We start from the raw sequence: 27500 nt of genomic DNA, 5'->3' as shown, positions 1-27500 counted from the left end.
GACCCCCTCTACCGATGGAAAAAGTGCCTTCCTCTCCGCCCTATCCTTGCCCCTCATAATCTTATGCACCTCTGTCAGGCCCCCCTCTCAACCTTCGCTGTTCCAAAGAAAACAACCCCAGCCTATCCAATCTTTCCTCATAGCTCAGACTCTCTAGCCCCGGCAGCATCCTGGTAAATCTCCTCTGCACCCTCCTCCAGTGCAATCACATCCTCCCTATGACGTGGGGACCAGAACTGCACGCAGTACTCTAGTTGTGGCCTAACTGGCGTTTTACACAGCTCCAGCATAACCTCCCTCTGCTCTTGTATTCTGTGCCCCGGCTAATAAAGGCAAGTATCCCATCTGCCTCCTCAACCACCTTACCTCCCAGCCCTGCTACCCTCAGGGATCTGTGGACATGCACACACAGAGGTCCCCCCTCTGATCTTCAAGACTTTCCAGGGCCCTCCCCGTTCATAGCGTAACCCCTTGCCTTGTTAGCCCTCCCCAAGTGCATCACCTCACACTTCTCCGGGTTGAATTCCATTTGTCACCGCTCTGCCCACCTGACCAGTCCATTGATGTCCTCCCGCTATTCTCCTCGCTATATACCACGCTGCCAATTTTCGCGTCATCCCCGAAACTCTTGATCCTACCCCCCAAGTTTAAGTCCAAATCGTTTATGTACACCACAGGCAGTAAGGGGACCCAGCTCCGAGCCCTGCGGGACCCCACTGGAAACAGACTTCCAGTCAGGGAAACATCCTTTCCACCATCGCCCTCTGCTCCCTGCCTCTCGGCCAATTTTGGATCCAACGTGCCACTTTGCCTTGGATCCCATGGGCTCTTACTTTCTTGACCTGTCTGCCGATGAGGGAACCTTATCAAAAGCCTCGCTAGACCACATCAACTGCGTTACCCTCATCAACACTCCTGGTTACCTCCTTGAAGAAACTCGATCCGATGTGTCAAACGCGACCTTCCCCCTAACAAAACCCATGCTGACCATCCCTGATTAATCCCTGTCTCTCCGAGTGCAGACACAGGTTCTGGTCCCTCAGATTTCTTTCCGGTAACTTCCCCACCGCCCAGGCTAGACCGACCGGCCTGTCAATTCCGGGTCTATCCCTGCCTCCCTTTTTCTTTTTGAATAATGGGACGACGTTAGCAGTCCTCTGGCACTTCACCTGTGACCAGAGAGGATTTGGAAATTACTGCCAGGGCCCCTGATATCTCTTCCCTCACCTCCCTCAACAGCCTGGGATACATCTCACCCGGGCCTGGGGATTTATCCACTCTTAAGGTTAAACCCGCTCGTACCTCCTCTCTCTCTATGTTAATTTCCTCTAATATTTCACACTCTTCCACCCTGATGTCTATACCTGCGTCGTCCTTTTCTATTGAGAAGACCAACGCAAAGTATTCATTGGGGTCTGTACCCACGTCTCGGGGTCCACACACAGGTTACCTCTGTGGTCTCTAATTGGACCTTCTCTTCCTCTAGTTATTCTCTTTATATATCTTAAAAAAACCCCTTTGGGTTTTTCTTTATTCTACCCACCAATGCTTTCTCATGCACTCTCTTAGCTCTCCTAATTTCCTTTGTAAGTACCCCCCCACCCCGCACTTTTTAATACTCCTCTAGGGACTCTGCCTTATTGAACCCTCAGTATCTGCCATAGCTCCTCTTTTTTTTGCTTAATCCTAACCTTCATGGTCCCTCGACATCCAGGGTTCTCTGGACTCGGTCCCCCACACCACCAACCCCGCCCCCCCCCCCCCCCCCCCCCCCCCCCCGCCACCCCCCCCACCCCCAACTCATTGTCTCTACGGGAGCATGTTTGCCCTGTGCTCTCGCTGTTTCCTCCTTGAATGCCTCCCCATTGCTATCACACCCAGTCCACTTGGTGGAGGGGGGGGGGGGGGGGGGCAAATCACATCTCACCTCAGTAAAATGAGCCTTTTAGGCGGTTTAGAACGTTTATTCCTGGCCCTTGTCCTTTCCCGTAACTATCCTGAATCTAACTGAGTTATGATCACTATTTCCAAAATGCTCCCCTACTGACGCGCTCGTTTGCGAATATTCGGTCCAGAACTGCCCCCTCCAGTGTTGGGCTTTCCACGTACTGGCTAAAACATTTCTCCCGGATGCAACTTACTCCCTCCCTACCTTGCACACTCAAAAACTTTCCCGGCTAAAATATTTGGGTGGTTAAAGTCCCCGACTATTACTGCCCTGTTGTCCTTACACCTCATTGAGCTGTGACTGTGTGTCTGATCTTCTATCTCTCCCTGACTGTTTGGGAGCTTAACAGCACACACCCAACAGCGTATTCCATTTCTCCGTAGCGGCACTCGCTCCTCTCTTGCCTAGCCTAACGTTTCCTCCAGACTCCCTTACCTGACCAGCATCGTAGATCCTTCTAATCCCACCTCAGCTTCTCTCCACCCCACCCACCACCCACCCTCCTCTGAAGGACTTTTCGAGGGTCCCCATCCTTCCCCTCTCCGCTGGTCGATTTGAGTTTAAATCACGCCCCCCCCCCCCCACCCCCCCAACCCCACCACAACAGCACTGTGAAAATCTGGTCCATCGGTTCCTCCGCGCCATTGGTCCACCAGTGGTGGGGGGGGGAGAGGGGAAATCGGGGCAAATCGGAGGGCTCAGTGATTGGTTGGATTTCCACACGGGGCCTCCGCGATTGGCTGGATGCCCCCTGGGTGGGGGGAGGTGGTGGGGGGGGGGGGGGGGGGGGGGGGGGGGGGGGGGGGGTGTGATTCTGTCTGATTGGTTGGATGGGCTGGTTGGGTAGGGGGAGGTGCTCTCTCTGATTGGTTGGACGCGCTTGGGGTGCTCTCTCTGATTGGTTGGACGCGGTTGAGGTGCTCTCTCTGATTGGTTGGACGCACTTGGGGTGCTCTCTCTGATTGGTCGGACGCGCTTGGGGTGCTCTCTCTGATTGGTTGGACGCGGTTGAGGTGCTCTCTCTGATTGGTTGGACGCACTTGGGGTGCTCTCTCTGATTGGTCGGACGCGCTTGGGGTGCTCTCTCTGATTGGTCGGACACGCTTGGGGTGCTCTCTCTGATTGGTCGGACGCGGTTGGGGTGCTCTCTCTGATTGGTCGGACACGCTTGGGGTGCTCTCTCTGATTGGTCGGACGCGGTTGGGGTGCTCTCTCTGATTGGTCGGACGCGGTTGGGGTGCTCTCTCTGATTGGTTGGACGTGCTTGGGGTGCTCTCTCTGATTGGTCGGACGCAGTTGGGGTGCTCTCTCTGATTGGTCGGATGGGCCTGGGGTGCTCTCTCCGATTGGTTGGAAGGGCCTGGGGTGCTCTCTCTGACTGCTCGGACGCACTTGGGGGTGCTCTCTCTGATTGGTTGGAAGGGCCTGGGGTGCTCTCTCTGATTGGTCGGACGCACTTGGGGGTGCTCTCTCTGATTGGTCGGACGCACTTGGGGGTGCTCTCTCTTATTGGTCAGATGGGCCTGGGGTGCTCTCTTTGATTGGTTGGATGGGTCTGGGGTGGGGGGGGGGGGGGGTTCTGTCTAATTGGCTGGACAGCACTGCAGGGGGAAACTCTCTGATTGGCTGGTCAGCCCGCGGTGGTGGGGGGGGGGCGTTCTCTGATTGGCTGGACAGGCCTGGTGGGGGCTCTCTGATTGGCTGGACGGCCTGGGGGGGGGGGGGGCGCTCGCTCTGATTGGCTGGACGGCCCCGGGGGCGCTCGCTCTGAATGGCTGGACGGTCTGGGGGGGGGGGGGGGGGGGGGGGGCGTTCGCTCTGATTGGCTGGAAGCCCCCCCCCCCCCCCCCCCCCCAAGGGGGCCGCTTTCTGATTGGCTCACTGCGGTGACAGCGCCTCCTGGCGTCGTGGAGGGGGAGATAGCGGCTCCAGGGCCTATTCCACAGGAATGTACGGGGGGGGGGGGGGGGGGGAGGGGAGGGGAGGGGAAGGTGGACCCCTTCCCCCCCCACCCGGGGGCTGAGGCGTACATTTCCCACGCAAGCCCCAGGCCTGAGGCCTACACGCCCGACCCGCCCAGGGACATTACCTGCCCTCGCTGCCTCCTCCACCTCCACCTCCTCCGGCCTCCTGCCTTTACCCGATCCCCGGGGCCTCCTCCGCGGCCTCCAGCCCCCTTTCCCCACCCCCGCCCACAACCCCGCTCCCGGCCAATCGCGAAGCCCCCCTGCCTGACGGACAGCGGCGGCCGACCAATGGTGAGCGGGGTTCCGGGGGGATTGACGGCCGCCTCGGCCAATCGTCCGGCTGAAGGGTCCGCCCCCCCCCTCCCTTGTTAAGAGCGACCAATCGCAAGAGGCGCGCGAGACACACCCCCCCGCCCCCCCCTCCTCCTCCTCCTCCTCCTCCTCCTCTCGGGAAGGCTGAAGTGGGGCGCGCGCGATGGAGACGGACAGCCCCGGACGACCAATAGACGACGCGAGTAACGGGCCGCTCCGCTCCAATCAGAGGGGGGACGGCCGTCCTCCTTTGACCCGCCTCCAACGCGCTCGCGCGGCGCGGCGCGGGTTGACTGAACGGCTCGCTGACCAATCGGCGAAGGGGGCGGCTCGGAGGACTGCGCCAATCAGAGGCCTCGGCTCGCCCGCCCGGATCGACACGTCATATGTCCCAACAATTGACATCCGTGACGGACGGCGATGGGGGCGGTGGCGGCGGCGGAACCTCCTGGCCAATCGGAGCCGCGCACAACAAATTTGTCGCCCACGTGGGACGAAAAGCGACGACGGCTGCAAAACGGACCAATCGCCAAGGGAGGGGTCGACGCGTTAGACCAATCAAGCGAGGGTGGCTCGCCGGCCGCGCGACGGCCCCGCTCAAGCGCGAAAGCAAGGCCGACATCGACTGACAGGCGGCGAGATCAGCCAATCGGAGAGGGGTGGGGGCGGGACCGCTGCCGCTGCTGGCCAATCGGAATGTGAAGATCGATCGTGCTCGCCTCTGCCCAAACGGCGCAGCCGCAAGAAATGAACATGAAGTTGCGGCAGCTCATCCAGAAAAGGGGGCTGGGGTGGTGTCACTGTGGGAGGGGGCGCGGTCAGTGAGGGAGAGGGCGGGGTCGCTGTGGGAGGGGCGGAGTCAGTGACGGAGATTGCGCGGAGTGAGGGATGGGGCGGAGTCAGTGAGGGAGGGGGCGGAGTCAGTGAGGGATAGAGGCGGCATCAGTGAGGGAGGGGGTGGGTTCAGTGAGGGAGGGGGCGGGATCAGTGAGCGAGGGGGCGGAGTTAGTGAGTGGGGGGGCGGGATCAGTGTGGGAGGGGGCGGGGTCAGTGAGGGAGGGGGCGGAGTCAGTGAGGGATAGAGGCGGCATCAGTGAGGGAGGGGGCGGGTTCAGTGAGGCAGGGGGCGGGGTCAGGGAGGGAGGGGGCGGGATCAGTGAGGGAGGGGGCGGAGTCAGTGAGGGAGGGGGCGGGATCAGTGTGGGAGGGGGCGGGGTCAGTGAGGGAGGGGGCGGGGTCAGTGAGGGAGGGGGCGGAGTCAGTGAGGCAGGGGGCGGGGTCAGGGAGGGAGGGGGCGGGATCAGTGAGGGAAGGCGCGGAGTCAGTGAGGGAGGGGGCGGGATCAGTGTGGGAGGGGGCGGGGTCAGTGAGGGAGGGGGCAGGGTCAGTGAGGGAGGGGGCGGAGTCAGTGAGGGATAGAGGCGGCATCAGTGAGGGAGGAGGCGGGTTCAGTGAGGCAGGGGGCGGGGTCAGTGAGGGAGGGGGCGGGATCAGTGAGGGAGGGGGCGGAGTCAGTGTGGGAGGGGGCGGATTAGTGTGGGAGGGGGCGGGGTCAGTGAGGGATAGAGGCAGGATCAGTGAGGGAGGGGGCGGGAACAGTGAGGGAGGGGGCGGGGTCAGTGAGGGAGGGGGCGGGGTAAGTAAAGGGGCAGAGTCAGTAAGGGAGGCGGGATCAGTGACGGAGGGGGCGGGATCAGAGAGGGAGGGGCGGGATCAGTGAAGGAGGGGGCGGAGTCAGTTAAGGAGTGGGCGGGATCAGTGAGGGGGGGCGGAGTCAGTGTGGGAGGGGGCGGATTAGTGTGGGAGGGGGCGGGGTCAGTGAGGGATAGAGGCAGGATCAGTGAGGGAGGGGGCGGGATCAGTGACGGAGGGGGCGGGATCAGTGAGGGAGGGGGCGTGATCAGTGAGGGAGGGGGCGGAGTCAGATAAGGAGGGGGCGGGATCAGTGAGGGAGGGGGCGGGATCAGTGAAGGAGGGGGCGGAGTCAGTTAAGGAGGGGGCGGGATCAGTGAGGGAGGGGGCGGAGTCAGTTAAGGAGGGGGCGGGATCAGTGAGGGAGGGGGCGGAGTCAGTTAAGGAGGGGGCGGGATCAGTGAGGGAGGGGGCGGAGTCAGTTAAGGAGGGGGCGGGATCAGTGAGGGAGGGGGCGGAGTCAGTTAAGGAGGGGGCGGGATCAGTGAGGGAGGGGGCGGAGTCAGTTAAGGAGGGGGCGGGATCAGTGTGGGAAGGGGCGGGATCAGTGAGGGAGGGGGCGGGAACAGTGAGGGAGGGGGCGAGGTCAGTGAGGGAGGGGGCGGGGTCAGTGAAGTGGCAGAGTCAGTGAGGGAGGCGGGATCAGTGAGGGAGGGGGCGGTGTCAGTTAAGGAGAGGGCGGGATCAATGAGGGAGGGGGCGGTGTCAGTGAGGGAGGGGGCGGGATCAGTGTGGGAAGGGGGCGGGATCAGTGAGGGAGGAAGCGGGATCAGTGAAGGGGGCGGGATCAGTGAGGGAAGGAGCGGGGTCAGTGAGGGAGGGGCGGGGTCAGTGAGGTAGGGGGCGGGTTCAGAGAGGGGGGCGGGGTCAGAGCCGGGGGTCTGGGGTGGGCGGGGTCAGTGACCGGACTGGGGGGCGGGGTCAGAGACGTGAGTCTGGGGTGGGCGGGTTCAGAGACGGGGATTTTGGTGGGGGGGTTCGGTGTCCCTTTTCTGTCCCGTTCCCCACTACGCCTGCGCGTGGCCGCCAGCGCCGTGTCTGACGGCATCAACAAGCGTCGATACGAGGCGCTGCAGGTGTCGTCACTTCCGGGGTTAAGTACAGAGGGCATCTGTCCATGTGAGAAGAGGTGAGGAAGCAAACCAGTAAGGTTTCTACTAACTAGTATTAAACTAGGTTACTAATCAGTGGCATAACAAGGGGGTAACTAGTGCTTAAACTAATCCACTGTGCGAAATGTGCAACCAGGCAAATTTATAGCAACTAGCGCTAAACCAGGTTTGTGTTCAGTAACTAGTGCTAAACCAGGTTTGTGTTAAGTGACTAGTGCTAAACCATGGTTGTGCTAAGTGACTAGCGCTAAACCAGGTTTGTGATCAGTAACTAGCGCTAAACCATGTTTGTGTTCATTGACTAGCGCTAAACCAGGTTTGTGATCAGTAACTAGTGCTAAACCATGTTTGTGTTAAGTGACTAGCGCTAAACCAGGTTTGTGATCAGTAACTAGCGCTAAACCAGGTTTGTGATCAGTGACTAGCGCTAAACCAGGTTTGTGATCAGTAACTAGCGCTAAACCAGTTTTGTGATCAGTAACTAGCGCTAAACCATGTTTGTGTTCAGTGACTAGCGCTAAACCAGGTTTGTGATCAGTAACTAGCGCTAAACCATGTTTGTGTTAAGTGTCTAGCGCTAAACCATGTTTGTGTTAAGTGACTAGCGCTAAACCAGGTTTGTGATCAGTAACTAGCGCTAAACCAGGTTTGTGTTCAGTGACTAGCGCTAAACCAGGTTTGGGTTCAGTGACTAGTGCTAAACCAGGTTTGTATTCAGTAACCCCCTCCCACGGCACCTTCCCATGCAGCCGCAGAAGGTGCAACACTTGCCCCTTCACTTCCCCCCTCCTCACCGTCCAAGGGCCCAAACACTCCTTTCGAGTGAAGCAGCATTTCACTTGCATTTCGCCCAACTTAGTCTACTGCATTCTTTGCTCCCAATGCGGTCTCCTCTACATTGGAGAGACCAAACGCAGACTGGGTGTCCGCATTGTGGAACACCTTCGGTCTGTCCGCAAACGTGACCCAGACCTCCCTGTCGCTTGCCATTTCAACACTCCACCCTGCTCTCATGCCCACATGTCTGTCCTTGGCCTGCTGCCTTGTTCCAGTGAAGCTCAACGCAAACTGGAGGAACAGCACCTCATCTTCCAACTAGGCATTTTACAGCCTTCTGCACTGAATATTGAATTCAACAATTTTAGATCGTGAACTCTCCTCCATCCCCACCCCCTTTCTGATTTCACCACCCCCCTTTTTTCCCCAATAATTTATGTCAATTTTTCTTTTCCCACCGATTTCCATTATTTTTAAATGTATTTCCAGCCATTGTTTTATCTCTACCTTTTAGCCTTTTTTGATTCCTTCACCCCACCCCACCCCCACTAGGGCTATCTGTACCTTCACCCCACCCCACCCCCACTAGGGCTATCTGTACCTTCTCCCCACCCCACCCCCACTAGGGCTATCTGTACCTTCACCCCACCCCACCCCCACTAGGGCTATCTGTACCTTCTCCCCACCCCACTAGGGCTATCTGTACCTTCACCCCACCCCACCCCCACTAGGGCTATCTGTACCTTCTCCCCACCCCCACTAGGACTATCTGTACCTTGCTTGTCCTGCTTTCTACCCTTAATATGCACATTCCTTAGATAATATCACCACCTTCAACACCTCTTTGTCCTTTTGTCTGTGACATCTTTTGGCTATCTCCACCTATCACTGGCCCTCTATCCGGCTCGACTTGTCCCAACCCCCCTCAAACCAGCTTATATTTCACCTCTCTTCTATTTTTCCTTAGTCCTGTTGAAGAGTCATTCGGACTTGAAACGTTAACTGTGTTCCTCTCTGCAGATGCTGCCAGACCTGCTGAGCTTTTCCAGGAATTTTTGTTTTTGTCTTGGATTTCCAGCATTCACAGTTTTTTGCTTTTATCTTTGTATTTAGTAACTACTGCTAAGCCAGGTTTGTATTTAGTAACTACTGCTAAACCAGGTTTGTATTTAGTAACTACTGCTAAACTAGGTTTGCGTTCAGTAACGACTGCTAATCCAAGTTTGTGTTCAGTGACTAGTGCAAAACCAGGTTAATAATCACTCACTGCAGGCTGGTAACTAGTAATTAATCGGCTTGATAGCTAGTTACCAATATGCAACCAGGCAAATGCATACTAACTATTGTTAAAACAGGTTTGCATCCAATAACTAGTGCGAAACCAGCATAATTATCAGTATCACAGCGGGCTAGTAACTAGTAGTTAATCGGTTTGATATCTAGTTACCAATGTGCAAACAGGAAAGTGCATAGCAAATATTATTAAAGCAGGTTCATATCCAGTAACTAGCGCTAAACCAGGTTAATAATCAATGTCACAGAAGGCTGGTAACTGGAAAGCAGGTCAGTGACAGCAGTGTTGTAACAGGCTGTTCACGATTAACCAATGCGAAACGAGCTCCTTACCATGTAGCTGGGGTGAGCACATGCAAAATACAGAATAACTTGTGTTAAACAAGGATAACAGCCTGTAACTAATGTTAAACCAGCTGAATTACCTACAACTAGTGTTGAAACTGGGTAGTACCTAGTATTAGACCAGACAGGTAACCAGGGCGATATGAGTTTAAAATGCAGCAACAAATGTTAAAGGTGGCTAACTGCTAGTAACTAGTGTTAAATTACCTTATTAATCTCCATCTAGTATTAAATGAGCTTAGGATCCAAGATGAAATGCCAGAAATATATTCTTGAACGAGTGTGTAGAGGGAGCTTTACTCTATATCTAACCCCGTGCTGTACCTGTCCTGGGAGTGTTTGATGGGGACAGTGTAGAGGGAGATTTACTCTGTATCTAACCCCGTGCTGTACCTGTCCTGGGAGTGTTTGATGAGGACAGTGTAGAGGGAGATTTACTCTATGTCTAACCCCGTGCTGTACCTGTCCTGGGAGTGTTTGATCGGGATAATGTAGAGGGAGCTTTACTCTGTATCTAACCCCGTGTTGTACCTGTCCTGGGAGTGTTTGATCGGGATAGTGTAGAGGGAGCCTTACTCTGTATCTAATCCCGTGTTGTACCTGTCCTGGGAGTGTTTGATGGGGACGGTGTAGAGGGAGCTTTACTCTGTATCTAACCCCATGCCGTAACTGTACGGTGTGTGTTTGATGGGGACAGTGTAGAGGGAGCTTTACCCTGTATCTAACCCCGTGCTGTACCTGCCCTGGGAGTGTTTGATGGGGACAGTGTAGAGGGAGATTTACTCTGTATCTAACCCCGTGCTGTACCTGTCCTGGGAGTGTTTGATGGGGACAGTGTAGAGGGAGCTTTACTCTGTATCTAACCCCGTGCTGTACCTGTCCTGGGAGTGTTTGATGGGGACGGTGTAGAGGGAGCTTTACTCTGTATCTAACCCTGTGCTGTACCTGTCCTGGGAGTGTTTGATGGGGAGGGTGTAGAGGGTAATTTGGCTGTATCTAACCCCGTGTTGTACCTGTCCTGGGAGTGTTTGATGGGGACAGTGTAGAGGGAGCTTTACACTGTATCTAACCCAGTGCTGTACCTGTCCTGGGAGTGTTTGATGGGGAGGGTGTAGAGGGAGCTTTACTCTGTATCTAACCCCGTGCAGTACCTGTCCTGGGAGTGTTTGATGGGGACAGTGTAGAGGGAGATTTACTCTGTATCTAACCCCGTGCTGTACCTGTCCTGGGAGTGTTTGATGGGGACAGTGTAGAGGGAGCTTTGCTCTGTATCTAACCCCGTGCTGTACTTGTCCTGGGAGTGTTTGATGGGGACGGTGTAGAGGGAGATTCACTCTGTATCTAACCTCGTGCTGTACCTGTCCTGGGAGTGTTTGATGGGGACGGTGTAGAGGGAGATTCACTCTGTATCTAACCCCGTGCTGTACCTGCCCTGGGAGTGTTTGATGGGGACGGTGTAGAGACAACTTTACTCTGTATCTTACCCCGTGCGGTACATCTCCTGGGAGTGTTTGATGGGGACTTTGTAGAGGGAGATTTACTCTGTATCTAACCCCGTGCTGTACCTGTCCTGGGAGTGTTTGATGGGGACAGTGTAGAGGGATCTTTACTCTGTATCTAACCCCGTGCTGTACCTGTCCTGGGAGTGTTTGATGGGGACGGTGGAGAGGGAGCTTTACTGTGTATCTAACCCCGTGCTGTACCTGTCCTGGGAGTGTTTGATGGGGACAGTGTAGAGGGAGCTTTACTCTGTATCTAACCCCGTGCTGTACCTGTCCTGGGAGTGTTTGATGGGGAGGGTGTAGAGGGAGCTTTACTCTGTATCTAACCCTGTGCTGTAATTGTCCTAGGTGTGTTTGATGGGGACGGTGTAGAGTGAGCTTTACTCTGTATCTCACCCCGTGCTGTACCTGTCCTGGGAGTGTTTGATGGGGAGGGTGTTGAGGGAGATTTACTCTGTATCTAACCCCGTGCTGTACCTGGTCCTGGGAGTGTTTGATGGGGACAGTGTAGAGGGAGATTTACTCTGTATCTAACCCCGTGCTGTACCTGTCCTGGGAGTGTTTGATGGGGACTGTGTAGAGGGAGCTTTACTCTGTATCTAACCCCGTGCTGTACCTGTCCTGGGAGTGTTTGATGGGGACGGTGTAGAGGGAGATTTACTCTGTATCTAACCCGTGCTGTACCTGTCCTGGGAGTGTTTGATGGGGACGGTGTAGAGGGAGATTTACTCTGTATCTAACCCCGTGCTGTACCTGTCCTGGGAGTGTTTGATGGGGACGGTGTAGAGGGAGCATTGCTCTGTATCTAACCCCGTGCTGTACCTGTCCTGGGAGTGTTTGATGGGGACAGTGTCGAGGGAGATTTACTCTGTATCTAACCCCGTGCTGTACGTGTCCTGGGAGAGTTTGATGGGGACGGTGTAGAGGGAGCTTTACTCTGTATCTAACCCCCGTGCTGTACCTGTCCTGGGAGTGTTTGATGGGGACAGTGTAGAGGGAGCTTTACTCTGTATCTAACCCCGTGCTGTACCTGTCCTGAGAGTGTTTGAGGGGACAGTGTAGAGGGAGCTTTACTCTGTATCTAACCCCGTGCTGTACCTGTCCTGGGAGTGTTTGATGGGGACGGTGTAGAGGGATATTTACTCTGTATCTAACCCCGTGCTGTACCTGTCCTGGGAGTGTTTGATGGGGACAGTGTAGAGGGAATTTTACTCTGTATCTAACCCCGTGCTGTACCTGTCCTGGGAGTGTTTGATGGGGACAGTGTAGAGGGAGATTTACTCTGTATCTAACCCCGTGCTGTTCCTGTCCTGGGAGTGTTTGATGGGGACTTTGTAGAGGGAGATTTACTCTGTATCTAACCCCGTGCTGTACCTGTCCTGGGAGTGTTTGATGGGGACAGTGTAGAGGGAACTTTACTCTGTATTTAACCCCGTGCTGTACCCTTCTTGTGAGTGCTTGATGGGGACAGTGTAGAGGGAGATTTACTCTGTTTCTAACCCCGTGCTTACCTGTCCTGGGAGTGTTTGATGGGGACGGTGTAGAGGGAGCTTTACTCTACCTGAGTGTATGTGACTGTGATTGTGAGAATTCCCTTCCTCTCTCTCTCTCACCAGAAGGAGGCGACATGGCTCAGAACCTGCGAGACTTTGCCAGTCGGATGCCGGCGGGGGGTCGTGGTGCTGGGACGGCTCTGAAGCTGCTTTTCGGAGCCGGGGCGCTGATGTACGGAGTGAAGGAGTCAGTTTACACAGGTGAGTTGGTGCTTCCAAGCGGCTGGGAGTAACTGGGCGGGGTTGTGTTCAGCATTCCAGGTTCCCAGATAAACTAACTCTGTCTCTCTCTCTCTCTCTCTCTCTGCCTCTCTCTCTCTCTGTCTCTCTCTCTCTGTCTCTCTCTCTCTCTGTCTCTCTCTCTCTCTGTCTCTCTGTCTCTCTCTCTCTGTGTCTCTCTCTCTCTGTGTCTCTCTCTCTCTGTGTCTCTCTCTCTCTGTGTCTCTCTCTGTGTCTCTCTGTGTCTCTCTCTGTGTCTCTCTCTGTGTCTCTCTCTGTGTCTCTCTCTGTGTCTCTTTCTCTGTCTCTCTCTCTGTCTCTCTCCGTCTCTCTCTCTATCTCCCTCCCTCGCTCCGTTTCTCTCACTCTCTCCCTTCCTCGCTCCGTCTCTCTCTCTCTCTCTCTCCCTCGCTCCATCTCTCTCTCGCTCCGTCTCTCTCTCTCTCTCTCTCTCCGTCTCTCTTGCTCTCTCTCCACCCTCGCTCCGTCTCTCTCTCTCTCCCTTCCTCGCTCCGTCTCTCTCTCTCTATCTCTCCCTCCCTCGCTCCATCTCTCTCTCTCTCTCCCTCCCTCGCTCCATCTCTCTCTCTCTCTCTCTCTCCCTCCCTCGCGCCCTCTCTCTCTCTCTCTCTCTCCCTCCCTCGCTCCGTCTCTCTCTCGCCCTCTCCCTCCCTCACTCCGTCTCTCTCTCTCTCCCTCCCTCACTCCGTCTCTCTCTCTCTCCCTCCCTCGCTCCGTCTCTTTCTCTCTCCCTCCCTCGCTCCGTCTCTCTCTCTCTCTCTCTCTCTCTCTCCCTCCCTCGCTCCATCTCTCTCTCTCTCGCTCTGTCTTTCTCTCTCTCTCTGTCTCTCCCTCCCTCGCTCCGCCTCTCTCTCTCTCTCTCTCCCTCCCTCGCTCCATCTCTCTCTCTCTCTCTCTCCCTCCCTCGCTCCGTCTCTCTCTCTCTCTCTCTCTCTCTCGCTCCGTCTCTCTCTCTCTCTCTCCGTCTCTCTCGCTCTCTCTCCCTCCCTCGCTCCGTCTCTCTCTCTCTCCCTTCCTCGCTCCGTGTGTCTCTCTCTCTCTCTCTCTCTCCCTCCCTCGCTCCGTCTCTCTCTCTCTCTCCCTCCCTCGCTCCATCTCTCTCTCTCTCTCTCTCTCTCCCTCCCTCGCTCCGTCTCTCTCTCGCTCTCTCCCTCCCTCGCTCCGTCTCTCTCTCGCCCTCTCCCTCCCTCACTCCGTCTCTCTCTCTCTCTCCCTCCCTCGCTCCGCCTCTCCCTCCCTCGCTCCGTCTCTCTCTCTCTCCCTCCCTCGCTCCGTCTCTCTCTCTCTCCCTCCCTCGCTCCGTCTCTCCCTCTCCCTCGCTCCGTCTGTCTCTCCCTCTCTCTCGCTCCGTCTGTCTCTCCCTCTCTCTCGCTCCGTCTGTCTCTCCCTCTCTCTCGCTCCGTCTGTCTCTCCCTCTCTCTCGCTCCGTCTGTCTCTCCCTCTCTCTCGCTCCGTCTGTCTCTCCCTCTCTCTCGCTCCGTCTGTCTCTCCCTCTCTCTCGCTCCGTCTGTCTCTCCCTCTCTCTCGCTCCGTCTGTCTCTCCCTCTCTCTCGCTCCGTCTGTCTCTCCCTCTCTCTCGCTCCGTCTGTCTCTCCCTCTCTCTCGCTCCGTCTGTCTCTCCCTCTCTCTCGCTCCGTCTGTCTCTCCCTCTCTCTCGCTCCGTCTGTCTCTCCCTCTCTCTCGCTCCGTCTGTCTCTCCCTCTCTCTCGCTCCGTCTGTCTCTCCCTCTCTCTCGCTCCGTCTGTCTCTCCCTCTCTCTCGCTCCGTCTGTCTCTCCCTCTCTCTCGCTCCGTCTGTCTCTCCCTCTCTCTCGCTCCGTCTGTCTCTCCCTCTCTCTCGCTCCGTCTGTCTCTCCCTCTCTCTCGCTCCGTCTGTCTCTCCCTCTCTCTCGCTCCGTCTGTCTCTCCCTCTCTCTCGCTCCGTCTGTCTCTCCCTCTCTCTCGCTCCGTCTGTCTCTCCCTCTCTCTCGCTCCGTCTGTCTCTCCCTCTCTCTCGCTCCGTCTGTCTCTCCCTCTCTCTCGCTCCGTCTGTCTCTCCCCTCTCTCTCGCTCCGTCTGTCTCTCCCTCTCTCTCCGCTCCGTCTGTCTCTCCCTCTCTCTCGCTCCGTCTGTCTCTCCCTCTCTCTCGCTCCGTCTGTCTCTCCCTCTCTCTCGCTCCGTCTGTCTCTCCCTCTCTCTCGCTCCGTCTGTCTCTCCCTCTCTCTCGCTCCGTCTGTCTCTCCTCTCTCTCGCTCCGTCTGTCTCTCCCTCTCTCTCGCTCCGTCTGTCTCTCCCTCTCTCTCGCTCCGTCTGTCTCTCCCTCTCTCTCGCTCCGTCTGTCTCTCCCTCTCTCTCGCTCCCCGTCTGTCTCTCCCTCTCTCTCGCTCCGTCTGTCTCTCCCTCTCTCTCGCTCCGTCTGTCTCTCCCTCTCTCTCGCTCCGTCTGTCTCTCCCTCTCTCTCGCTCCGTCTGTCTCTCCCTCTCTCTCGCTCCGTCTGTCTCTCCCTCTCTCTCGCTCCGTCTGTCTCTCCCTCTCTCTCGCTCCGTCTGTCTCTCCTCTCTCTCGCTCCGTCTGTCTCTCCCTCTCTCTCGCTCCGTCTGTCTCTCCCTCTCTCTCGCTCCGTCTGTCTCCCTCTCTCTCGCTCCGTCTGTCTCTCCCTCTCTCTCGCTCCGTCTGTCTCTCCCTCTCTCTCGCTCCGTCTGTCTCTCCCTCTCTCTCGCTCCGTCTGTCTCTCCCTCTCTCTCGCTCCGTCTGTCTCTCCCTCTCTCTCGCTCCGTCTGTCTCCCTCTCTCTCGCTCCGTCTGTCTCCCTCTCTCTCGCTCCGTCTGTCTCCCTCTCTCTCGCTCCGTCTGTCTCCCTCTCTCTCGCTCCGTCTGTCTCCCTCTCTCACTCTCCGTCTGTCTCCCTCTCTCTCGCTCCGTCTGTCTCCCTCTCATCTCGCTCCGTCTGTCCCCTCTCTCTCGCTCCGTCTGTCTCCCTCTCTCTCGCTCCGTCTGTCTCCCTCTCTCTCGCTCCGTCTGTCTCCCTCTCTCTCGCTCCGTCTGTCTCTCCCTCTCTCTCGCTCCGTCTGTCTCTCCCCTCTCTCTCTCGCTCCGTCTGTCCTCTCCCCTCTCTCTCGCTCCGTCTGTCTCTCCCTCTCTCTCGCTCCGTCTGTCTCTCTCTCTCTCTCTCGCTCCGTCTGTCTCTCTCTCTCTCTCTCGTTCCGTCTGTCTCTGTCTCTCTCTCTCTCGCTCCGTCTGTCTCTGTCTCTCTCTCTCTCGCTCCGTCTGTCTCTGTCTCTCTCTCTCTCGCTCCGTCTGTCTCTGTCTCTCTCTCTCTCGCTCCGTCTGTCTCTGTCTCTCTCTCTCGCTCCGTCTGTCTCTATGTCTCTTCCTCTCTCTCGCTCACCGTCTGTCTCTCCCTCTCTCTCGCTCCGTCTGTCTCTCTCTCTCTCTCTCGCTCCGTCTGTCTCTCTCTCTCTCTCTCGCTCCGTCTGTCTCTCTCTCTCTCTCTCGCTCCCGTCTGTCTCTCTCTCTCTCTCTCGCTCCGTCTGTCTCTCTCTCTCTCTCTCGCTCCGTCTGTCTCTCTCTCTCTCTCTCGCTCCGTCTGTCTCTCTCTCTCTCTCCTCGCTCCGTCTGTCTCTCTCTCTCCTCTCTCGCTCCGTCTGTCTCTCTCTCTCTCTCTCGCTCCGTCTGTCTCTCTCTCTCTCTCTCGCTCCGTCTGTCTCTCTCTCTCTCTCTCGCTCCGTCTGTCTCTCTCTCTCTCTCTCGCTCCGTCTGTCTCTCTCTCTCTCTCTCGCTCCGTCTGTCTCTCTCTCTCTCTCTCGCTCCGTCTGTCTCTCTCTCTCTCTCTCGCTCCGTCTGTCTCTCTCTCTCTCTCTCGCTCCGTCTGTCTCTCTCTCTCTCTCTCGCTCCGTCTGTCTCTCTCTCTCTCTCTCGCTCCGTCTGTCTCTCTCTCTCTCTCTCGCTCCGTCTGTCTCTCTCTCTCTCTCTCGCTCCGTCTGTCTCTCCTCTCTCTCTCTCTCGCTCCGTCTGTCCTCTCTCTCTCTCTCTCGCTCCGTCCTGTCTCTCTCTCTCTCTCTCGCTCCGTCTGTCTCTCTCTCTCTCTCTCGCTCCGTCTGTCTCTCTCTCTCTCTCTCGCTCCGTCTGTCTCTCTCTCTCTCTCTCGCTCCGTCTGTCTCTCTCTCTCTCTCTCTCGCTCCGTCTGTCTCTCTCTCTCTCTCTCGCTCCGTCTGTCTCTCTCTCTCTCTCTCGCTCCGTCCTGTCTCTCTCTCTCTCTCTCGCTCCGTCTGTCTCTCTCTCTCTCTCTCGCTCCGTCTGTCTCTCTCTCTCTCTCGCTCCGTCTGTCTCTCTCTCTCCTCTCGCTCCGTCTGTCTCTCTCTCTCTCTCTCGCTCCGTCTGTCTCTCTCTCTCTCTCTCGCTCCGTCTGTCTCTCTCTCTCTCTCTCGCTCCGTCTGTCTCTCTCTCTCTCTCTCGCTCCGTCTGTCTCTCTCTCCTCTCTCGCTCCGTCTGTCTCTCTCTCTCTCTCTCGCTCCGTCTGTCTCTCTGTCTCTCTCCCGCTCCGTCTGTCTCTCTCCCGCTCCGTCTGTCTCTCTCCCGCTCCGTCTGTCTCTCTCCCGCTCCGTCTGTCTCTCTCCCGCTCCGTCTGTCTCTCTCCCGCTCCGTCTGTCTCTCTCCCGCTCCGTCTGTCTCTCTCCCGCTCCGTCTGTCTCTCTCTCGCTCTCTCGCTCCGTCTGTCTCTCTCTCTCTCTCTCGCTCCGTCTGTCTCTCTCTCTCTCTCTCGCTCCGTCTGTCTCTCTCTCTCTCTCTCGCTCCGTCTGTCTCTCTCTCTCTCTCTCGCTCCGTCTGTCTCTCTCTCTCTCTCTCGCTCCGTCTGTCTCTCTCTCTCTCTCTCTCGCTCCGTCTGTCTCTCTCTCTCTCTCTCGCTCCGTCTGTCTCTCTCTCTCTCTCTCGCTCCGTCTGTCTCTCTCTCTCTCTCTCGCTCCGTCTGTCTCTCTCTCTCTCTCTCGCTCCGTCTGTCTCTCTCTCTCTCTCTCGCTCCGTCTGTCTCTCTCTCTCTCTCTCGCTCCGTCTGTCTCTCTCTCTCTCTCTCGCTCCGTCTGTCTCTCTCTCTCTCTCTCGCTCCGTCTGTCTCTCTCTCTCTCTCTCGCTCCGTCTGTCTCTCTCTCTCTCTCTCGCTCCGTCTGTCTCTCTCTCTCTCTCTCGCTCCGTCTGTCTCTCTCTCTCTCTCTCGCTCCGTCTGTCTCTCTCTCTCTCTCTCGCTCCGTCTGTCTCTCTCTCTCTCTCTCGCTCCGTCTGTCTCTCTCTCTCTCTCTCGCTCCGTCTGTCTCTCTCTCTCTCTCTCGCTCCGTCTGTCTCTCTCTCTCTCTCTCGCTCCGTCTGTCTCTCTCTCTCTCTCTCGCTCCGTCTGTCTCTCTCTCTCTCTCTCGCTCCGTCTGTCTCTCTCTCTCTCTCTCGCTCCGTCTGTCTCTCTCTCTCTCTCTCGCTCCGTCTGTCTCTCTCTCTCTCTCTCGCTCCGTCTGTCTCTCTCTCTCTCTCTCGCTCCGTCTGTCTCTCTCTCTCTCTCTCGCTCCGTCTGTCTCTCTCTCTCTCTCTCGCTCCGTCTGTCTCTCTCTCTCTCTCTCGCTCCGTCTGTCTCTCTCTCTCCTCTCTCGCTCCGTCTGTCTCTCTCTCTCTCTCTCGCTCCGTCTGTCTCTCTCTCTCTCTCTCGCTCCGTCTGTCTCTCTCTCTCTCTCTCGCTCCGTCTGTCTCTCTCTCTCTCTCTCGCTCCGTCTGTCTCTCTCTCTCTCTCTCGCTCCGTCTGTCTCTCTCTCTCTCTCTCGCTCCGTCTGTCTCTCTCTCTCTCTCTCGCTCCGTCTGTCTCTCTCTCTCTCTCTCGCTCCGTCTGTCTCTCTCTCTCTCTCTCGCTCCGTCTGTCTCTCTCTCTCTCTCTCGCTCCGTCTGTCTCTCTCTCTCTCTCTCGCTCCGTCTGTCTCTCTCTCTCTCTCTCGCTCCGTCTGTCTCTCTCTCTCTCTCTCGCTCCGTCTGTCTCTCTCTCTCTCTCTCGCTCCGTCTGTCTCTCTCTCTCTCTCTCGCTCCGTCTGTCTCTCTCTCTCTCTCTCGCTCCGTCTGTCTCTCTCTCTCTCTCTCGCTCCGTCTGTCTCTCTCTCTCTCTCTCGCTCCGTCTGTCTCTCTCTCTCTCTCTCGCTCCGTCTGTCTCTCTCTCTCTCTCTCGCTCCGTCTGTCTCTCTCTCTCTCTCTCGCTCCGTCTGTCTCTCTCTCTCTCTCTCGCTCCGTCTGTCTCTCTCTCTCTCTCTCGCTCCGTCTGTCTCTCTCTCTCTCTCTCGCTCCGTCTGTCTCTCTCTCTCTCTCTCGCTCCGTCTGTCTCTCTCTCTCTCTCTCGCTCCGTCTGTCTCTCTCTCTCTCTCTCGCTCCGTCTGTCTCTCTCTCTCTCTCTCGCTCCGTCTCTCTCTCTCTCTCTCGCTCCGTCTCTCTCTCTCTCTCTCTCTCGCTCCGTCTCTCTCTTCTCTCTCTTCGCGCCGTCTCTCTCTCTCTCTCTCGCTCCGTCTCTCTCTCTCTCTCTCGCTCCGCTCTCTCTCTCTCTCTCTCGCTCCGTCTCTCTCTCTCTCTCTCGCTCCGTCTCTCTCTCTCTCTTCTCGCTCCGTCTCTCTCTCTCTCCTCTCGCCCGTCTCTCTCTCTCTCTCTCGCTCCGTCTCTCTCTCTCTCGCTCCGTCTCTCTCTCTCTCTCTCTCCCCGTCTCTCTCTCTCTCTCTCCGTCTCTCTCTCTCTCTCTCTGTCTCTCTCTCTCTCTCTCGTCGCTCCGTCTCTCTCTCTCTCCTCTCCGCTCGCGTCGTCTCTCTCTCTCTCTCTCGCTCCGTCCCTCTCTCTCGCTCCGTCCTCTCTCTTCGCTCCGTCCCTCTCTCTCGCTCCGTCCCTCTCTCTCGCTCCGTCCCTCTCTCTCTCTCTCCGCTCCGTCTCTCTCTCTCTCTCTCGCTCCGTCTGTCTCTCTCTCTCGCTCCGTCTCTCTCTCTCTCTCTCTCGCTCCGTCTCTCTCTCTCTCTCTCGCTCCGTCTCTCTCTCTCTCGCGCTCCGTCTCTCTCTCTCTCGCGCTCCGTCCCTCTCTCTCGCTCCGTCCCTCTCTCTCGCTCCGTCCCTCTCTCTCGCTCCGTCCCTCTCTCTCGCTCCGTCCCTCTCTCTCGCTCCGTCCCTCTCTCTCGCTCCGTCCCTCTCTCTCGCTCCGTCCCTCTCTCTCGCTCCGTCCCTCTCTCTCGCTCCGTCCCTCTCTCTCGCTCCGTCCCTCTCTCTCGCTCCGTCCCTCTCTCTCGCTCCGTCCCTCTCTCTCGCTCCGTCCCCTCTCTCTCGCTCCGTCCCTCTCTCTCGCTCCGTCCCTCTCTCTCGCTCCGTCCCTCTCTCTCGCTCCGTCCCTCTCTCTCGCTCCGTCCCTCTCTCTCGCTCCGTCCCTCTCTCTCGCTCCGTCCCTCTCTCTCGCTCCGTCCCTCTCTCTCGCTCCGTCCCTCTCTCTCGCTCCGTCCCTCTCTCTCGCTCCGTCCCTCTCTCTCGCTCCGTCCCTCTCTCTCGCTCCGTCCCTCTCTCTCGCTCCGTCCCTCTCTCTCGCTCCGTCCCTCTCTCTCGCTCCGTCCCTCTCTCTCGCTCCGTCCCTCTCTCTCGCTCCGTCCCTCTCTCTCGCTCCGTCCTCTCTCTCGCTCCGTCCCTCTCTCTCGCTCCGTCCCTCTCTCTCGCTCCGTCCCTCTCTCTCGCTCCGTCCCTCTCTCTCGCTCCGTCCCTCTCTCTCGCTCCGTCCCTCTCTCTCGCTCCGTCCCTCTCTCTCTCGCTCCGTCCCTCTCTCTCGCTCCGTCCCTCTCTCTCGCTCCGTCCCTCTCTCTCGCTCCGTCCCTCTCTCTCGCTCCGTCCCTCTCTCTCGCTCCGTCCCTCTCTCTCGCTCCGTCCCTCTCTCTCGCTCCGTCCCTCTCTCTCGCTCCGTCCCTCTCTCTCGCTCCGTCCCTCTCTCTCGCTCCGTCCCTCTCTCTCGCTCCGTCCCTCTCTCTCGCTCCGTCCCTCTCTCTCGCTCCGTCCCTCTCTCTCGCTCCGTCCCTCTCTCTCGCTCCGTCCCTCTCTCTCGCTCCGTCCCTCTCTCTCGCTCCGTCCCTCTCTCTCGCTCCGTCCTCTCTCTCGCTCCGTCCCTCTCTCTCGCTCCGTCCCTCTCTCTCGCTCCGTCCCTCTCTCTCGCTCCGTCCCTCTCTCTCGCTCCGTCCCTCTCTCTCGCTCCGTCCCTCTCTCTCGCTCCGTCCCTCTCTCTCGCTCCGTCCCTCTCTCTCGCTCCGTCCCTCTCTCTCGCTCCGTCCCTCTCTCTCGCTCCGTCCCTCTCTCTCGCTCCGTCCCTCTCTCTCGCTCCGTCCCTCTCTCTCGCTCCGTCCCTCTCTCTCGCTCCGTCCCTCTCTCTCGCTCCGTCCCTCTCTCTCGCTCCGTCCCTCTCTCTCGCTCCGTCCCTCTCTCTCGCTCCGTCCCTCTCTCTCGCTCCGTCCCTCTCTCTCGCTCCGTCCCTCTCTCTCGCTCCGTCCCTCTCTCTCGCTCCGTCCCTCTCTCTCGCTCCGTCCCTCTCTCTCGCTCCGTCCCTCTCTCTCGCTCCGTCCCCTCTCTCTCGCTCCGTCCCTCTCTCTCGCTCCGTCCCTCTCTCTCGCTCCGTCCCTCTCTCTCGCTCCGTCCCTCTCTCTCGCTCCGTCTCTCTCTCGCTCCGTCTCTCTCGCTCCGTCCCTCTCTCTCTCTCTCTCGCTCCGTCTCTCTCTCTCTCGCTCCGTCTCTCTCTCTCTCTCTCTCGCTCCGTCTCTCTCTCTCTCGCTCCGTCTGTCTCTCTCTCGCTCCGTCTGTCTCTCTCTCGCTCCGTCTGTCTCTCTCTCGCTCCGTCTGTCTCTCTCGCGCTCCGTCTGTCTCTCTCTCGCTCCGTCTGTCTCTCTCTCTCGCTCCGTCTGTCTCTCTCTCTCGCTCCGTCTGTCTCTCTCTCGCTCCGTCTGTCTCTCTCTCGCTCCGTCTGTCTCTCTCTCTCGCTCCGTCTGTCTCTCTCCCGCTCCGTCTGTCTCTCTCCCGCTCCGTCTGTCTCTCTCTCGCTCCGTCTGTCTCTCTCTCGCTCCGTCTGCCTCTCTCTCGCTCCGTCTGCCTCTCTCTCGCTCCGTCTGTCTCTCTCTCGCTCCGTCTGCCTCTCTCTCTCGCTCCGTCCTGTCTCTCTCTGCTCCGTCTCTCTCTCTCTCGTCCGTTCTCTCTCTCTCTCGCTCCGTCTCTCTCTCTCTCTCGCTCCGTCTGTCTCTCTCTCGCTCCGTCTCTCTCTCTCGCTCGTCTGTCTCTCTCTCTCTCTCTCGCTCCGTCTGTCTCTCTCTCTCTCTCTCTCGCTCCGTCTGTCTCTCTCTCTCTCTCGCTCCGTCTCTCTCTCTCTCTCTCGCTCCGTCTCTCTCTCTCTCTCTCGCTCCGTCTCTCTCTCTCTCTCTCGCTCCGTCTCTCTCTCTCTCTCGCTCCGTCTCTCTCTCTCTCTCTCGCTCCGTCTCTCTCTCTCTCTCTCGCTCCGTCTCTCTCTCTCTCTCTCGCTCCGTCTCTCTCTCTCTCTCTCGCTCCGTCTCTCTCTCTCTCTCTCGCTCCGTCTCTCTCTCCTCTCCTCTCTCGCTCCGTCTCTCTCTCTCTCTCTCGCTCCGTCTCTCTCTCTCTCTCTCGCTCGTCTCTCTCTCTCTCTCTCTCGCTCCGTCTCTCTCTCTCTCTCTCGCTCCGTCTCTCTCTCTCTCTCTCTCGCTCCGTCTCTCTCTCTCTCTCTCTCGCTCCGTCTCTCTCTCTCTCTCTCGCTCCGTCTCTCTCTCTCTCTCTCTCGCTCCGTCTCTCTCTCTCTCTCTCGCTCCGTCTCTCTCTCTCTCTCTCTCGCTCCGTCCCTCTCTCTCGCTCCGTCCCTCTCTCTCGCTCCGTCCCTCTCTCTCGCTCCGTCCCTCTCTCTCGCTCCGTCCCTCTCTCTCGCTCCGTCCCTCTCTCTCGCTCCGTCCCTCTCTCTCGCTCCGTCCCTCTCTCTCGCTCCGTCCCTCTCTCTCGCTCCGTCCCTCTCTCTCGCTCCGTCCCTCTCTCTCGCTCCGTCCCTCTCTCTCGCTCCGTCCCTCTCTCTCGCTCCGTCCCTCTCTCTCGCTCCGTCCCTCTCTCTCGCTCCGTCCCTCTCTCTCGCTCCGTCCCTCTCTCTCGCTCCGTCCCTCTCTCTCGCTCCGTCCCTCTCTCTCGCTCCGTCCCTCTCTCTCGCTCCGTCCCTCTCTCTCGCTCCGTCCCTCTCTCTCGCTCCGTCCCTCTCTCTCGCTCCGTCCCTCTCTCTCGCTCCGTCCCTCTCTCTCGCTCCGTCCCTCTCTCTCGCTCCGTCCCTCTCTCTCGCTCCGTCCCTCTCTCTCGCTCCGTCCCTCTCTCTCGCTCCGTCCCTCTCTCTCGCTCCGTCCCTCTCTCTCGCTCCGTCCCTCTCTCTCGCTCCGTCCCTCTCTCTCGCTCCGTCCCTCTCTCTCGCTCCGTCCCTCTCTCTCGCTCCGTCCCTCTCTCTCGCTCCGTCCCTCTCTCTCGCTCCGTCCCTCTCTCTCGCTCCGTCCCTCTCTCTCTCGCTCCGTCTCTCTCTCTCGCTCCGTCCCTCTCTCTCGCTCCGTCCCTCTCTCTCGCTCCGTCCCTCTCTCTCGCTCCGTCCCTCTCTCTCGCTCCGTCCCTCTCTCTCGCTCCGTCCCTCTCTCTCGCTCCGTCCCTCTCTCTCGCTCCGTCCCTCTCTCTCGCTCCGTCTCTCTCTCTCGCTCCGTCTCTCTCTCTCGCTCCGTCCCTCTCTCTCGCTCCGTCCCTCTCTCTCGCTCCGTCCCTCTCTCTCGCTCCGTCCCTCTCTCTCGCTCCGTCCCTCTCTCTCGCTCCGTCCCTCTCTCTCGCTCCGTCCCTCTCTCTCGCTCCGTCCCTCTCTCTCGCTCCGTCCCTCTCTCTCGCTCCGTCCCTCTCTCTCGCTCCGTCCCTCTCTCTCGCTCCGTCCCTCTCTCTCGCTCCGTCCCTCTCTCTCGCTCCGTCCCTCTCTCTCGCTCCGTCCCTCTCTCTCGCTCCGTCCCTCTCTCTCGCTCCGTCCCTCTCTCTCGCTCCGTCCCTCTCTCTCGCTCCGTCCCTCTCTCTCGCTCCGTCCCTCTCTCTCGCTCCGTCCCTCTCTCTCGCTCCGTCCCTCTCTCTCGCTCCGTCCCTCTCTCTCGCTCCGTCCCTCTCTCTCGCTCCGTCCCTCTCTCTCGCTCCGTCCCTCTCTCTCGCTCCGTCCCTCTCTCTCGCTCCGTCCCTCTCTCTCGCTCCGTCCCTCTCTCTCGCTCCGTCCCTCTCTCTCGCTCCGTCCCTCTCTCTCGCTCCGTCCCTCTCTCTCGCTCCGTCCCTCTCTCTCGCTCCGTCCCTCTCTCTCGCTCCGTCCCTCTCTCTCGCTCCGTCCCTCTCTCTCGCTCCGTCCCTCTCTCTCGCTCCGTCCCTCTCTCTCGCTCCGTCCCTCTCTCTCGCTCCGTCCCTCTCTCTCGCTCCGTCCCTCTCTCTCGCTCCGTCCCTCTCTCTCGCTCCGTCCCTCTCTCTCGCTCCGTCCCTCTCTCTCGCTCCGTCCCTCTCTCTCGCTCCGTCCCTCTCTCTCGCTCCGTCCCTCTCTCTCTCTCTCTCGCTCCGTCCCTCTCTCTCTCTCTCTCGCTCCGTCTCTCTCTCTCTCTCTCTTGCTCCGTCTCTCTCTCTCTCTCTCTTGCTCCGTCTCTCTCTCTCTCGCTCCGTCTCTCTCTCTCTCTCTCGCTCCGTCTCTCTCTCTCTCTCTCTCTCCCTTGCTCCGTCTCTCTCTCTCTCTTGCTCCGTCTCCCTCCCTCGCTCCCTCCCTCGCTCCCTCCCTCGCTCCCTCCCTCGCTCCCTCCCTCGCTCCCTCCCTCGCTCCCTCCCTCGCTCCCTCCCTCGCTCCCTCCCTCGCTCCCTCCCTCGCTCTCTCCCTCGCTCTCTCCCTCGCTCTCTCCCTCGCTCTCTCCCTCGCTCTCTCCCTCGCTCTCTCCCTCGCTCTCTCCCTCGCTCTCTCCCTCGCTCTCTCCCTCGCTCTCTCCCTCGCTCTCTCCCTCGCTCTCTCCCTCGCTCTCTCCCTCGCTCTCTCCCTCGCTCTCTCCCTCGCTCTCTCCCTCGCTCTCTCCCTCGCACTCTCCCTCGCTCTCTCCCTCGCACTCTCCCTCGCTCCCTCCCTCGCTCCCTCCCTCCCTCGCTCCCTCCCTCGCTCCCTCCCTCCCTCGCTCCCTCCCTCGCTCCCTCCCTCCCTCGCTCCCTCCCTCGCTCCCTCCCTCGCTCCCTCCCTCGCTCCCTCCCTCGCTCCCTCCCTCGCTCCCTCCCTCTCTCCCTCCCTCGCTCGCTCCCTCCCTCGCTCCCTCCCTCGCTCCCTCCCTCGCTCCCTCCCTCGCTCCCTCCCTCGCTCCCTCCCTCGCTCCCTCCCTCGCTCCCTCCCTCGCTCCCTCCCTCGCACCCTCCCTCGCTCCCCCTCTCTCTCTCTCTCCCCCCCCTCGCTCCGTCTCTCTCTCTTTCTCTCTTTCTCCCTCCCTCTCTCTCTCTCTCTCTCTCACTCTCTCTCTCTCGCTCTTTCCCTCACTCCCTCCCTCGCTCTGTCTCTCTGTCTCTCTCTCTCTCTCCCTCTCTCTGTCGCTCCCCCCCTCGCTCCGCCTCTCTCTCTCTGCTTCACAGTGGAAGGTGGGCAGCGAGCGATCATCTTCAGCCGACTGGGAGGCATCCAGCCGCACACCATCCTGGCAGAGGGTCTGCACATCAGGTACAGCCGTCTGAGGGTCAGGGGCGCGGCGCGCGAGGTGGGGTGGGGGGGCGTGTAATGTTGGCCAGAATGCGGGCGGGGTGACGAGGCGAGGCGAGCGAAGGGCCGGGATGCGGTGGGGTGACGAGGCGAGCGAGGGCCGTGTTGGCCGGGATGCGGGCGGGGTGACGAGGCGAGGCGAGTGAAGGGCCGGGATGCGGGTGGGGTGACGAGGCGAGCGAGGGCCGTGTTGGCCGGGATGCGGGCGGGGTGACGAGGCGAGGCGAATGAAGGGCCGGGATGCGGGCGGGGTGACGAGGCGAGGCGAGCGAGGGCCGGGATGCGGGTGGGGTGATGAGGCGAGCGAGGGCTGTGTTGGCCGGGAAGCGGGCGGGGTGACGAGGCGAGGCGAGTGAAGGGCCGGGATGCGGGTGGGGTGATGAGGCGAGCGAGGGCCGTGTTGGCCGGGAAGCGGGCGGGGTGACGAGGGGAGGCGAGCGAGGGCCGTGTTGGCCGGGAAGCGGGCGGGGTGACGAGGCGAGCGGAGGGCCGGGATGCGGGTGGGGTGACGAGGCGAGCGAGGGCCGTGTTGGCCGGGAAGCGGGCGGGGTGACGAGGCGAGCGGAGGGCCGGGAAGCGGGCGGGGTGACGAGGCGAGGCGAGCGGAGGGCCGGGAACCTGGTGGGGTGACGAGGCGAGGCGAGCGGAGGGCCGGGAAGCGGGCGGGGTGATGAGGCGAGACGAGCGGAGGGCCGGGAAGCGGGTGGGGTGGCGAGGCGAGCAGAGGGCCGGGAAGCGGGCGGGGTGACGAGGCGAGGCGAGCAAAGGGCCGCGGTCAATTCCCGTTCCTCCTTTCCTCCCGACGCGAGAAACGACCTCCTCCTCCTCCGCGCGCGGGAGCCTCGCATTAACGCCCAGTTTGTTTTTTCCCCTCTCTCTCTCTCCTCCCTCGGCTCCGCCCTTTCCCGCCCAGGATGCCATGGTTCCAGTACCCGATCATCTACGACATCCGTGCCAAGCCCCGGAAGATCTCCTCGCTCACGGGGAGCAAAGGTCAGGACGGGGTCAGCGGCCTGCGGTTGGTGGGGGTGGTGAGGGGGTAAACGCCGGGCGGAGCGGAGTATGCTGAGCGTGCGAGGTGGAGGGGTTGGGGGCTGGGGGGGTGGGCTGTGGGAGAAGCAGTCGCTCCGCCCAGCTACGAGAGATTTGCAGAGCTCTCTTGAGGTGCGGAGGAGGGATCTGGGTGTCTGAGCCCATGAATCACAAAAGGTCGGTGTACCGGTCCCTTGGGTAAACAGGAAAGCTAACAGAACACGAAAACGAAAGTACCTGTGGGGGAAAAAAAAAAACTCAGCAGGTCTGGCAGCATCTGCGGAGAGGGGCACAGTTAACGTTTCGAGTCCGTAAGACTCTTCAACGGAAAGAAATGGGGTGAAATATAAGCTGGTTTAAGAGTGGGGGGGGTGGGGGGGAGGACAGGTAGAGCTGGAGAAAGGGCCAGTGATCGGTGGAGATAACCAAGAGTCACAGACAAAAGAGGCGTTGAAGGTGGTGATATTATCGAATAGAATGTGCTAAGTAAAGGGGGTTGTGGGGGGGGGTGGTGGGATGGAGGGGAGAGAGCTCGCGGTCCGAAGTTGTCGAGCTCAATATTCTGTGGGCGCGAGAGAGCAGTGGGGGGGGGGTTTGGGGGGGTGGTGGTGTCCGGGTCCTGCTTACGGACGGTCTGAGGGTGTTTCGTCAAGTTGGGTGGGGGGGGGGGGGGGGGGGGTCACCCCAGCTAATAGAACCTTCCCTTTTACTGCGAGGTGTTGTGGGGGGAGGGGGAGTCGAACACAACCATAGGGGAGGTTGTGCTTCGGTCGTAGAGGGTATAGGTGAGACCACGTCGGAAGTATCGCGCACGGTACTGGTCCCCCTCGTTGAAGGATGGATGTAGATGTGTTGGAAGCCAGACCGGAGAAGGTTTACCGGGCCGAATACCAGGGGTGGGTGGGTGGGTTGTCCTGTGAGGGAAGGTCGGACGTTTTAGGCTGGGGCTTACAAGAGCGAGGGGACTCTGCCTCA

At 59.3% G+C, this 27500-nt stretch overlaps 2 protein-coding genes across 5 annotated transcripts in view; one reads left to right on the top strand and one right to left on the bottom strand.

Annotated features, from left to right (window-relative positions):
• pex5 (peroxisomal biogenesis factor 5) overlaps positions 1 to 4100 on the bottom strand; it is a 59074-nt gene extending 54974 nt beyond the window's left edge. For all 3 annotated transcript variants that reach the window (XM_041182453.1, XM_041182455.1, XM_041182454.1), the window contains exon 1: positions 4038 to 4100. The gene's annotated coding sequence lies outside the window, so the exon portion shown is untranslated. The remainder of the gene's footprint in view (positions 1 to 4037) is intronic.
• A 2788-nt stretch (positions 4101 to 6888) lies between these two features.
• The window catches only part of LOC121275054 (prohibitin-2-like), a 41110-nt gene continuing 20498 nt past the window's right edge, over positions 6889 to 27500 (top strand). The window contains exons 1-4 of one of the 2 annotated variants that reach the window (XM_041182444.1): positions 6889 to 7048; positions 12565 to 12702; positions 25370 to 25454; positions 26407 to 26486. In XM_041182444.1, the coding sequence (XP_041038378.1) occupies positions 12576 to 12702; positions 25370 to 25454; positions 26407 to 26486 (292 nt within the window). In that variant the 5' untranslated portion in view covers positions 6889 to 7048; positions 12565 to 12575. Of the gene's footprint in view, positions 7065 to 12564; positions 12703 to 25369; positions 25455 to 26406; positions 26487 to 27500 lie in introns of both variants that reach the window. The other variant, XM_041182445.1, reaches the window with a different exon arrangement.

This window comes from Carcharodon carcharias, assembly GCF_017639515.1.
Source record: "Carcharodon carcharias isolate sCarCar2 chromosome 40 unlocalized genomic scaffold, sCarCar2.pri SUPER_40_unloc_8, whole genome shotgun sequence".
In the NCBI taxonomy this organism is placed as follows: domain Eukaryota; kingdom Metazoa; phylum Chordata; class Chondrichthyes; order Lamniformes; family Lamnidae; genus Carcharodon; species Carcharodon carcharias.
The sequence above is the reverse complement of the archived record's forward strand: the minus strand, read 5'-3'. Positions and strand labels throughout refer to the sequence as shown.